Below are 12,462 nucleotides of genomic sequence, written 5' to 3'. Positions count from 1 at the left end.
ACTCGCTATATTTCTGGAAACGCGTCTCTGGGTCCGGGCTTTTGGCGAGCCACTCCATCATGGTGGACATCAGAGTTCTTTTCCCAGGTTCACTTTTCACACGTTTAGAGCAGCACAGGTTTTCAATACTGATCAGTCACAGCCTCTTTGCTGTTCATTCATCACTCGCCCCCAGTTATTTTATTTTTTTCTCTTGGTTTCTCTCTCTCTCTCTGGTAAATCAGTGGGACAAAGTGTTGTGGATGAAGTGCGCTAATCTTTATCTGTGATTGCACAGGGCACGGCGGAATGAAAGCTGCTTCTGTTGGTTATATTCTCTCGCCCTTGGCCACGACTTTGATTCCTATTAATTGAGGGAGATAAATGCTTAACAAGAGATGAGGATTTAATGGATGCATTGCAATGGAATTGCACGTTGTTGTGCAAATTAACTTCTGTCTAGCAAGAAAGTAATTCTTAGATGTTTTTAGGGTCTAAAGCAATGCGGTCCTGGAAATCTCCCGATACTCAGGACAATTTGCACTTTTTAAGTGTTACCTTGTCATATTTGAGTGTAGAAATGTGTGCATAGTCCATATGACTACACAAATGATCTGTTTTAAGTGATATTTAGTCTTTAGCACTTCTTATTTTTGTTACTATATTTATAAAGATGAAGTGACATGAAACCTCAAGAGCATGCAAGTAAATTATTCCATTCTTACTCTAAAGTTCCGCCTTTTATCTTTTTATCTTCAAAACAGTTAGTCATATTTACTGGAGGTGAACCCAAGTAGATTAGTAGAACTGGAAAGTTACTCATTTGTGCCACAATCATTGTTATATTGTGAAACTTATTTCTACAACAGGTATATGGAAATGTCTTTCGAGTCACATGTAATTGATGCACAAACTCTGCATCTAGCACTTACCGTAGTCACTCGAATATGTGGTTAATTAAAATCAGAATGACAAATGAGTAATGAAAATGATAAATAAACCCTTCAAATGTTGCCAGCGTCAATTTAATTGGATTACTCTTTGCTAATGTGTTGTGAAGCCCCCCCACTAATTATATATTTTGACCCAGAGCAACACTATCTACTTTATCATTAACGCATTAGTCTTCGGTTCCATCTGGGGACTGAGTCTAGGATTTTTTCAAGCCTCATTTTAATTTAATGAGTACATAATGGTGATTTGAATGTTGATATTTCTGCATAATGCTTTGAAATTTGCATGAATTATGCAAATTTTGACAACGAAGACATTTTTAATTTTGCAAATGAAGGGTGCAACTGTCTGTAAAAGTCAATTAGAAGTGAATTATTAGCAGTAATGTTTATTTTATCAGATTTAAAGTCTCATGTCAGATTTTCTTTTTAGTTCTATGCTGATGGAAAGTCACTGAGGTAGTAACCAAAGATGTTTTCAACTCTTCATGTTTTGCATTGCCTACTAGTGCATTATTTATGACAATTTGGTTGTATTTCTTAAGAGAAATGTGTCTGATCTAAATAATCACATAGTAAAATTGGGTTTCAGCTCATGCCGAGTAATACATTATTTGAATAATGTCACATTATTTAAATGACCACACCTCCGAGACAATATGTTTAAGAAATACATTTAATAAATATTTTTAACTTACCCTCATCAAGGGCAGACCTGTATATTTAGTCAATGAAAAGCTTTGAAAAATATTATTTTAATCATATCTGACTATGATGCAATTAAATCTCATATATTATCTTTTATACATACTGTTTTTAATTTGGTTTGGTTACTGTAAACCATTTGCAGGTTTTAGGTAGATAGAAAAATCAACATCATCTCATAATGTCAAGGATGGACATCTCTGAGAATCAAAGAAATGTGTCACAGTACAGATACACCACCATATGATATTCCCAATTTTTCTTCCTTTGTATACAGAAACAGTGAGGATCCCAATAAAATTGGCCCTTAGTAATATCAGTCAGGTGTTAGCTTGAAGAGAAACCTCTTAATATGTCTTGGTTAATTGGCACCTGAAAATGGTGGTACCACCATCGTCTTGTTTTTGTAGTGCATGCTAGATACTGCACACATCAATGTCTCTGGCTTCCCTTTAAAAAGACAGGTTTACAATACATAACAGCTCTCTGAAATTAAAAAAATAGTTGTAATTGACAATACCAAAAAACACTGTGCTGTTCCCTACCTCATATACTGCTGAAATTTGCACATGCTGTGGTAACACTACTGCAACCCCTGAGCCCTGGCTAATCACCGAAGACCTTCCCACTGCAACTTTCTATGGCGCGGTCGCCCGCTCCTATCCTTCGCCATGTTAAGGCAAGGATTGTGCTTGTTGCTTTGCAAGTGATTCCAGTATTTCATGAGTTCGTTGGGCTGGAACTGGTGAGAGGTGATCAGGTGACTGTATTTGCAGCTGGAGTACGACACTCTCCAGTGGTTGAAGAGAAACTCATTTGGTGGTGGCACTGGGTCGATCCGCAGTTTGGCCAGGCAGATTCCCACATACACATCCTCGAGATGAAGGCGACGGATACTCAATGAGGCATTGTAGATTTTCGCAGCCATGTCCCCCGAGAATACATAGCCTGTCCCGGAGCAAAAGATAGGGTACCTCTCGCTGGAATACAGCTCTGGTGGCATGTACCACTTACTGTCCTTGTTGCGGTTGGGAGCATAGCCTCTCATTAGGTAGCCTGTGAAGTAATTCAGTCGAGGTGCCGTGTTTGGCTTTAGCAGCTTTTGGATGAGATATTCTGTGTTGACAAACATGTCACTGTCCGTCTTCATGACATAACGGGCGTGCGGGCAATAGCGAGCAACCCAGCTCATGCCCATCAGCGTCTTGATGGTAAGGTTGTAATAGGTGTCCAAGAAGTCCTGCTGGATGATGTCACGGTACTGCAAGCTCTCCTCGTCAATGGAGCTCTGAGGATACGCTTTAGGTATCCTTCCCAGCAGAAAGAGCCGCACGAACCCATAACCCATGGCCACGCTCTCGTTGCCCCAGGTCTGTCTGATGGCGTTCCTTGCCTCCAACTGCCTTGGCTCCGCAGCAATTAGCAAAACCAGGAAGGGACTGCTTTCGTTGCATTTGTAAGGCTCATTAAGCAGCCAGTGATAAGGCTGGGCTGCCAGACGGCCTCCCACTCCCATTTCCCTGTGCAAGCTCTTGGTGTTGCTGTTGGTGTTTGAGTTGTTGCCACTCGGCGAGATCTCCAGTCCCACAATCCCCCGGGCAGTAATCTCTGCCTGGTGAGAACTCAAATTGAAGTTAACAGACGGTTTGGGGAGCACATAAGTATTGTCTTTCCAGAGGCTACGCAGTGAGCTTTGGTTTCCCTTCGCACGCTCCTTGTGGGGGCGCAAACCCCGCATGGTGTAGACCAAAGGGTTGTCTCGCAACCAACTCCGGCCCTGCAGCAAATCCTGGTGGCAGTAGATGAGAAACAGGGCGAAGATTGAGGCCAGCGAGAGAAGGCCTGCTACATGTGTGCGGAAGAGTGACCGCTTGACATTCCAGGTCATCTTGATGGGGCAGCAGTGTCGCCGACGCCACTGCATGATGTAGAGTGGGGCTGCTTAGCAAAGCGCGGCGGTCACAACCAATCACATCAAACATGTGTTGCAAACAGCCTGAGGGTTATCCGAGCTGGCAGATGGGTGTGTTCAGGGCCGCAGGTGGACCTACGAGGGGGATGACAAACTGTTCATGAGAGTTGCAGGGATGCGATTCTCTGACCCTCTCCAGTGGCAGACGGTCATGCTTTGGGGCAGTTTCCTTCTGAAGGACGACTGCTTCCTCCGACTGATGTCTCTGTGATCTAAGAACGAGAAGAGAAAAACAATGAATAATACTGGGTGGTGTCGCATGGATAATGTACAACGGATGGCAGAAGATCTTAAATTAAATTTATGAGCCGTATACTGCTACAGTAGTAGTAATTTTGGCATTAATTTCATTATTTCATAATTCATTTGTGATTTTCATAACAAACAAGGTTTTTGACAGCACAAACCTGCTCTCTACAGCAGCAACGTAATGATTTTTCAGACTCCTACATTTGCTGTGCATGGCAACACTGTGGGGGAGATTGCTAACAGGGGTCTCTGCATATCATGAGCTAACTTTTACTGCCCTGCATGAGAGTTTAAATTGCAGGTTTGCACAACATGGCATTCAGTGTGAACACTGCTGCCTCAGAGGCCCTCGAAGCCACCTCCCCACCCAGATGCACTCTAACAGCCAGAGAGGGGAAGAATCCGTCAAAATGAATTTTCAGGCTCCAGCAAGCAATGTTGCAGGAAACGCAGCCAGAAGCTGCGAGTGATAACAGCCCTCACCCCTTATTCACCCTCCACCTTAAACTTATCAACACTGCACCAGAGGGATAGGCCTCCCTGCTAGCAATTTCCTCTCTTAACCATTGCTTTCTCACACCGGGGGTTATTAGATTCTAGAACCTCTGCCCAGTAATGGGGAACAAAAATAGAAGAAAATTATTACAAAGGCAAAGCAGAGGTCGTGATTTAGAAAGTCATGTTTTGTTCGGAATCATTTTCAGAGCTATGTTTAAATGTTCTTTCTATTCTCGAGTTATATTATAATTACATGTATAGTTACGTAGCATTACATTTACCTCAGGCATTTAGTGTCCACAGCAGGTTAGTTCACTAGAGAAATTAACTCTAGAGAAGCATTTTGTATATGCACTTATAACAGTTAGTTGTAGAACTCAAGTGCAGTTTATTTCCCAAACATAAAACAAAGGCAAGGCATGGCATGAAACTCAAAACAGAGGTTACAGTGAAACAATACTTGACAAGGACAAGTGGCAAACACGAGGGCTTAAATACACACAAGACTAATGACAAGACAAGGGACACCTGTGCACAATGAAACAATGTACCAATGACAACATGACTATTATTTTATTAGATTGTTTAAAAACAGCTGATGATCAGTGGCGATTATATCCTGTCAATCAAAAGGGTGCTGAAAAACATGTCCGACTGCAACACATAGTGTGTGAAGAAAATTTCTCGTGTTGAATTTAGGGCAAGATAATGCAAAAATAGCCGCTTTCCGACCGAAGGAACCTTTTCACAGTTCCTAGAACTATTGGCTAAAGTACCCGGATGTTGGCGTGTTCGCACCGCAGGAACTAGGAACGATTTTAGTTCTAGGAACTCCATTTGGAGGAACTAATTTAGGTCCTACTTCAGAGTAGGGTCTAAACCAGCACTATAGGAACTACTCGTGACGTTAGTGTACGCTCATACGTGTGAGCGTACATTAGTATACGCTGATTGACCGAACGCACGCGGAACACCAGCACCCGCCATTTTTAAAACAGCTAGAATGTAAACACACAGATTATAGCCTATATATTTACTCCAGAAACTATCTATACAAACATGGAAAACAGTGATAGATGGGTCTCTAAACCTTTATGCTGAAGAGAAAATCCAACGCAACTTTGAGGGGACCAAGCCAAACATGATTATGTTTATCTGCCCAGCTAGCAACACTGGACATCAACCACACGGCATAGGTTAATAACCTTTTTTTCATATACTGTCTACTTTCTATAACAGTTCTATCTAATAACATATTAAACAGTACTGTTAGACAGATCGCTAACTAATAAACACAGAGAATGCGAGCATTGTTTTGCTCTGGCGTTCTCAGCGCCGCCAAAATAAAGGTCCGTCGCGCCGTCAAAATAAAAGTCACCGTGATTGCGTCACGCCCTTACCCCTCTTACCAGTTCCTATGGCCACTTGGCCAGTGCGAACGCAAACAGCAAAACTGAGTTTGGGGGAGAGTAGTTCTTGGAACTGTTTAGAAGTGGACAGTTCCTAGAACTAAGTTCCTGTAACTACTTGGTCGGAAAGCGGCTAATAACGCATTAACAGCTAAAAACAGCTACATAAAAGCAGGATCTATTTGACCCTCTGAATCAAACAAAGTTTAAGTCAGGGTTGCCAGATACATTTTTTTTTTTCCTGTACTAAACATTATTTGTAGCGCCTCTCATCCAATAATCGCAAATAGCTCTAAGGCTGTCGCGGTAACCGCAATATTGTAATACCGCGCTATTGACAAGCCAACTGCAGAGGAAGGAAAACAACCGCAGAAACCGCAGTGTTCACTTTTTTTCTCTCATTTCTTGTTCATAACTGTGCATTGACCAAATTAATAGTGAATACAAGAGTGTAACGAGTGTCGTTTTCCCGCAAACTGTTTGTATCCGGTGTTTTGATGATTTTGATTAAGACTGAAAAGATGGCAGACACTCTTGTCCCAAAAGCAAAACCTAATGTAACGTCGCCAGTTTGGGAACATTTCGGCTTTCAACCGAATGAAAAGGGCGAGCCAGCAAATTAAGATGAGCCGATATGCAAAATTTGCGGCAAAAAGGTCCCTGTGACACAAGGCAATACATCGAATTTGAGGTCTCGTCTCGCTAACTGTCATCCAGCCATCGAAGCGCATGAAACCTACTTTTCAGAGACTGCGGTGCCGAAAATGTACAACACGGTTAAGACATCAAACAAAAGCAAGCTTCTGAATGTCGACTACTTCTCTGCCACAACTGATATGTGGTCAAGTGTCAATATGACTCCTTATATGAGTCTAACGGTTCATTATCAGAGCATGGACTGGACTCTGGAATCACGTTGCCTTGAAACAGAACCACACGTCCGACAATATTTCGGAATCATGCATTTGAAGAGAGGTCTCTGGATGAAAAGAAGCTGGCCTGTATCACTACAGACAACGGGGCCAACATCGTGGCAGCAGTGAAAAAGTTGAACTGGCCGTGGCTGAACTGCTTTGGTCACAATTTAAATTTGGCAGTGACAAACGCAATGACAAGCATCAAGAACCGCACAGCCCGAGCAATGGGCCTGTGTCACATATTGGTCAGTTCATTTTCTCAGAGCTGGTTGAAGAAAAGAGTTCTGGCGAAAGCAGAAGAGGAACTTCAAATCCCTCAGCATGGCCTCATACTGGTAAGTTACGAAATATAAGCTTTTTGATAACTTATTGATCATGTTATTAGGCCTTTATAGGCAATAAATAAGAATGAAATAATATGAATGAAACAATAAAAATGAAACAATAAAATACTGTTACAAGCCTACTTGTCTGTTGCTGGATTACATAATTATTTTGAAACGAAAATTATTTCAAAAGGTAGGATATATATATAAAAAAATATATATATTAAGGCTAATTGCAGATTAATTTAAAGGGTAACTCTCACCAAAATGCAACCTAAGGTCTTTTGGTGAATCTACCCGAGGCAAACTTTCGTTTAAAAGCATAATTAGAATGGAAACGCCACTTTTAAGTTTGACCGTGTTTTCGTTTGCTCTCAGTCATCTCTCCCTCTTTAATACAAGTTACAGCTCGAAAAAACATGAATGAACATTAGAAGGTATGTTGAAAGAAACAGTACAACTTCCAGAAATCAGTATCATGTCTAATGTAATCACTCAATCAGTGTTTCAACTGTGGAAAGATGTCAATAAAACAGCTTGTGAGCAACGTCACTTAACGTTGCATTTACCTCAGGAAAGGTATCTGATGTTCAGTTTGTTAGATAGATGTAAAAAAAAACACTAGAGAGGAGCTTATTTACAGTTAATTATATATGTATGTTTGAATAAATTTGCCATGAAGACAAGTGCTAATGAAAACTACCTTGTGCAACTGAGTTGTATAACATTTCAGTTTTTATTTGGGTGTAATTAGGCTATTATATCTGAAAATAAATAGCAGTTTAATATAATACCTCTGTTGTTAATTGTTACCAATATTATAGTGTACCAAACGAGAGGGTTCTCTGTATAGTTTTGCAGCATTATTTGGGCGAGATGTTTTTTTTTTTCATAAGAAAAACCAAATTATCACTATCGGCCGATCAACTATCAGTATCAGCTGAGAAATTTAGCATCGGTGCATCTCTAATTATATTTCAAAAATGAATTGGAGTAAGAAAATTAACTTTACAATTAGATTTTGTAGGTAAAGCAAAACCTGCCATATGTGCAATTTGCATGTTTTTAGTTTTTATTTGAGCATTGTTTATTATATAATTATTAATTATAATTGAATTTATTTAAACACAGAGGCGCATTTGTAAAAAAAAAAAAAAAGAGTTTAATAAATAAAATTAAATAAAGTAATTTTGTGTTTCGTTTTCTCCTCCCTGCTGTACCGAACCCGTACTGAACTGTGATGTACAAACCGAGGTATACGTACCGAACCATCATGTTTGTGTACCGTTACACCCCTAATTAGTAGTGTTTATGTAACGTTTATTAGTTTTAAAAAAAAAGTTGGATTTTGAACTGGGTTTACACATAGTAACAGGGTTGCAGAAATGCGCAAACATCATATACCATAAACCACAGTTCAATTAACATTTAGTGTGATGGCCTGAGGTTGACGACCAACATTTTTTATCGTCTCTTCTCACGGATTTATTATTGAAAAATATAAATAAATTCCAGGCCCTATTTTGTACCCTATTTGTGGAGAGTCCAATGCGCTATCATTGTACCTATCTACCTACCACCTAAATGTTTGTCTCCCTGTTTTGTTGCAACAACTGGATCACAGGATGATAACCTTTTCAACCAAATGTGCTCGCCCAGCGTGGGCAATTACAGTTAGATGGAAAGAGGCTAAGCCTGGCTTTACTTTAAAGGTTAACACACTTCAGAACAGAGCGAATGAAATGCTCCAAAGGTTTCGTTTGTCATCCATTTGATATCCTGTAATGAGAGCCTCACTAGAGAACGCTACGTACTGCACTCACTTGGTGCTACTAGGTGTTTTTTTTTGTCAAGCTAACACATGCTTGTTTTGAGGAACACAAGAATAAATAAATAGTTGTGTATTTGCTAACGACAGAGATGAAGTCTTAAAATCAGCTGCTTTAATTTCAGTTTTCATTTCAAACAGTTACGTAAATTAAGAGCATGATGTGGCCACAGCGGTCAGCAATTAGAAGAGCAACATGAGACTATTAGACTTCTAATAGGAAACACCTGCAAACAAAAAAAAATGATGATGGAGATCAGCATAACTCGGCAATCAGTGTACCCTATAATAATAAATGCAGGAGCTTTTTAACGCACAGCTCCCACAGGGTTTTGCTTAGGATTTTTCAAAACCATTTTTCATAACCAATGCATTGTTGACATTTTTCTATTGGCTATCCATGTAAATGTTGGTTTCGGTGTAATAAGTGACAGGTAGCATAGCATGCCTTTCTAAATAGGATTCACATTTGCAATGACATCCATTTGTGAGCCCGATATTGTGAATAATTTGCATTGCATATTAATGTTTTTGTACAGTAATATGTTCAGTGTTGTTAAACAAACATATTGCCTTAATCTGAGCACACAGATTGAAGCAAAAAATGTCAAAGCTAATGAAAAACTAATGAAATTCTGAATGGCATTAAACAAATAATAAATGGAGGGGAATAAATGCAATGTACAATCACAACAAATGCGCACCAGATTCAATAAAGCTCCATATGCACTAGTGATTCTCCTTGGAGAAATGATTAATTTGACATTGAGAGTCCCATGTGAAAACACTTATCATGAGTTCTACATTTGCACGGTCACGGTTCATATCTTCAGACGGCTGTGTTTATTCTGACACCACATTTGAATGTTTTCTTAAACTATTCACTATGGCCCTTACTGGGACATAGTCGTTTTAAATATTATTCCATCCATTACTCAAATGCCAGGGTCTTTATAAACCTCAATCAGAAGTTTGCGAATGTTCCTTTGAAATGTGAATTTAATGAATCGCACATTGTGAGGATGAAGCTGAAAGCATTTTATTCTCAGAGCATCTGTCATCTAACTTGGACTGAAATGAATACCACCCCCCCCCCCCAAATTCTGCTAAAAGAGAACTGTGGCCAAATTAAACACACACACACACACACATTATTGCAGAATAATCTGTACAAGATACTTGGAGCGTGCCAGCATACATATTGGCCCTTGCATACTTCAGCAGGTTGTTTCAATTGTTTTTATGTCATATGGCTTATGTGACTAATGTGACGTCTCATCTCCCATGAGAGCAAATAGGTTTGTTGATTCACGCACATTACTGTCACAATCTGCCAGCGTCCCTGCAATGAACAATTTTACAGTGCTTTTAATGGACTGCAACATTTTTTAGTGCATTCATACCATTAAAACACCCTACTTTAGTTTATTTTGTGTAAGTATTCACATTTTGTTCTCAAGGTTTGTATTACATCTCACCAGGCAGCTGTGGTGTTTCCATACTTTACCAGCTGGTACCATGGCAGTCACATTTCATGCAACGTTTATTTATATTCTTGGTTAAACTACGATCAAATTAACATGCAAGAGCCCAGTTTTGTTTGTATTTTTTGTGTGTGACTTCGGGTGTAGACTGCTCAAGCATTTGAATCAAGTTTTCTGCAATGTCCTTTAATTTACACAACTTAGTGATGAACTATTTACTGATCCATTTTCTTCCTCGGTCTGCATTATGGTGTTTATAATTAAGATAGTTACTCTTAAAGAGTAATTAGACTTAGAAAAAAACAACATTATAATGCGATATCTATATATATTTGGAGACCTACCTCACTCTGTGACAAAGTGGAAAGATGCGCGCGCCGTCTGTCGACCCGCACCACGCGCCATCATTCCCTTCAGCCAAAAAATAAAAAATAAACCCGACGATAAACCACCTCTTCACTGTTACTCACAAGAACTTAAGCTCATTCCTTCGTTTTCCATCTTGAATTCGTGGAGCACAACCCCTCCTTCCATCTGTCAGGGGCTATTGTTGTCTGGCACTGTACACATTAGGCTTTATCTCCCATGCGTTTCTGTGGTACTGTCCCTGAGACCGCTACTTCTTCGTCCGTTAATGCGAATTCCTGTAATTTCTTCACAAATATAAACAGCACCGGGAGGCGGGAACGGAGAATTTATATAAAAAAAGAACTTCAACGGTCATACTCTACGTCGCGCGCGTTTGCAGTCATTATGAAGAGGTATGTCCGATGGAGTAACGTTAACGGGGGAGGCAGCGGATGCACGCGAGCAGGGTGGTTCTTCCTGTCAGAGTAACGGCTGCGAGAGGCCTCTCCGTGCCTGGTGTAACGGAACACGACCCCGAAGTGCAGGAGAAAACAGCAAAGCCTGTCCTCTTCTCCAAATGATGTGTGGGGTGGGAATGGGATAGAGGGAGGGAAAGCAGGACTGACTGACTGAGCCCCTACGACGTCACTGCCTACTTAGAGGAGAATCCCACGTGATCCATTTAGAAACACTCCCACTCCCCCACACATTCTTCCTCCTCAGTGGAAGAATGGATTTAACTCGCCAAGGGGGCACGGTTTGGCTGGTTAGCTTCAACAGTTAGCCCCTGCTGGTAGATGTCGTAACTACACTATCATGGGGCAATAATGATCCGTCTCCATTGACGACCATTCAAAAAAAAATTGTGCTTTAAAATGTGGACTTTCATTTGTCATTCCTCTCACGGGATTCCAACATCTTTTAACCAACGATTTTTGTTTTGTTTACAATTAACGTTACTTTCCAAGCCGTCCGTGATTAGGCCACTATAAAATCCTTGGTCCCACTTTATAGGAAGTGTCTTTAACTAGGCTACTACTAGTATGTATTATTTTCATCATTTGATACAATGCGCTTATTCTGTAGCTACATATATTGTACTTATGTTATAAAAATACCTGCATGTAATTACAGCTGTAGTGTATTTGTTATTACTAAACTTAACCATACAAGGAAATCCGTCCCTAACCTAAACAGCTAAAGTGTTTTGCAATACATCATGAACACATTTTTTGATGCAATAGTAGGCTAGGTCTGAAGTAGAAGTCTGACTCAATCCTTTTCTTTTAAATCTCACAAATTGCAATTTCTTACCAACAACAGGCTATATTTTGGAGCTCATCATTACTGTGATGATTTATATTCCCAATTTGTTTCATAAATGTCATTTAATGGTTGAAATAAGGTCTGTGGTGAACTCAAAGTCAAGTGAAGGGAAATTGGAATCCACTGCTGCTTCAATGTATATGTAATGAGTGATTATAATCAAGGTATTAATCAATATTCTTCCTTCTAAATATCAAATGAGTTGAATGACTTCTCTGGAGATTTTACTTTGTTATAGAAGTTACCAGTGTGATTACTGAAATGTTCTTTTCATGTATTCTCTAATGTCTGTATTTGATATCTGAATGCAGTAACAGTGCTTGCTTATTTAGCCTGGCTTCCAGAAATGAAATAGGGACTGGTTTTGTGTTTGAGAAAGGTCTTCAACATGTTAAAACAAATAGGGATCATTGAAGTCTATAGTTTAAGGGACCATTTCTCAGTTAAAGCCTGTATTTTCCATTTAGA

At 39.8% G+C, this 12,462-nt stretch overlaps 2 protein-coding genes across 3 annotated transcripts in view; one reads left to right on the top strand and one right to left on the bottom strand.

Moving 5' to 3' along the window:
- The window catches only part of LOC311296162 (coagulation factor XIII B chain-like), a 409,206-nt gene that overhangs the window by 202,586 nt on the left and 194,158 nt on the right, over positions 1–12,462 (top strand). The gene's annotated exons all lie outside the window — the stretch shown is intronic.
- b3galt2 (UDP-Gal:betaGlcNAc beta 1,3-galactosyltransferase, polypeptide 2) lies at positions 1,593–11,387 on the bottom strand. Of its 2 annotated transcripts, none has more exons than XM_084417025.1 (2): positions 10,665–11,387; positions 1,593–3,821 (listed from the first exon to the last, which is right to left on the bottom strand). In XM_084417025.1, exon 2 carries the CDS (start codon positions 3,559–3,561, stop codon positions 2,248–2,250), a length of 1,314 nt encoding a protein of 437 aa, XP_084273151.1. In that variant the 5' UTR covers positions 3,562–3,821; positions 10,665–11,387; the 3' UTR covers positions 1,593–2,247. The 2 variants fall into 2 exon arrangements, with proteins under 2 accessions (XP_084273151.1, XP_084273152.1); XM_084417026.1 differs by having other exon boundaries at positions 10,791–11,254.

This window comes from Rutilus rutilus (assembly GCF_951802725.1).
Source record: "Rutilus rutilus genome assembly, chromosome: 8".
NCBI lineage: Eukaryota > Metazoa > Chordata > Actinopteri > Cypriniformes > Leuciscidae > Rutilus > Rutilus rutilus.
The sequence above is the reverse complement of the archived record's forward strand: the minus strand, read 5'-3'. Positions and strand labels throughout refer to the sequence as shown.

Coding starts and splice junctions, on each gene's coding strand:
- b3galt2 (XM_084417025.1), bottom strand. CDS start 3,561: ATGCAGTGGCGTCGGCGACACTGCTGCCCCATCAAGATGACCTGGAAT.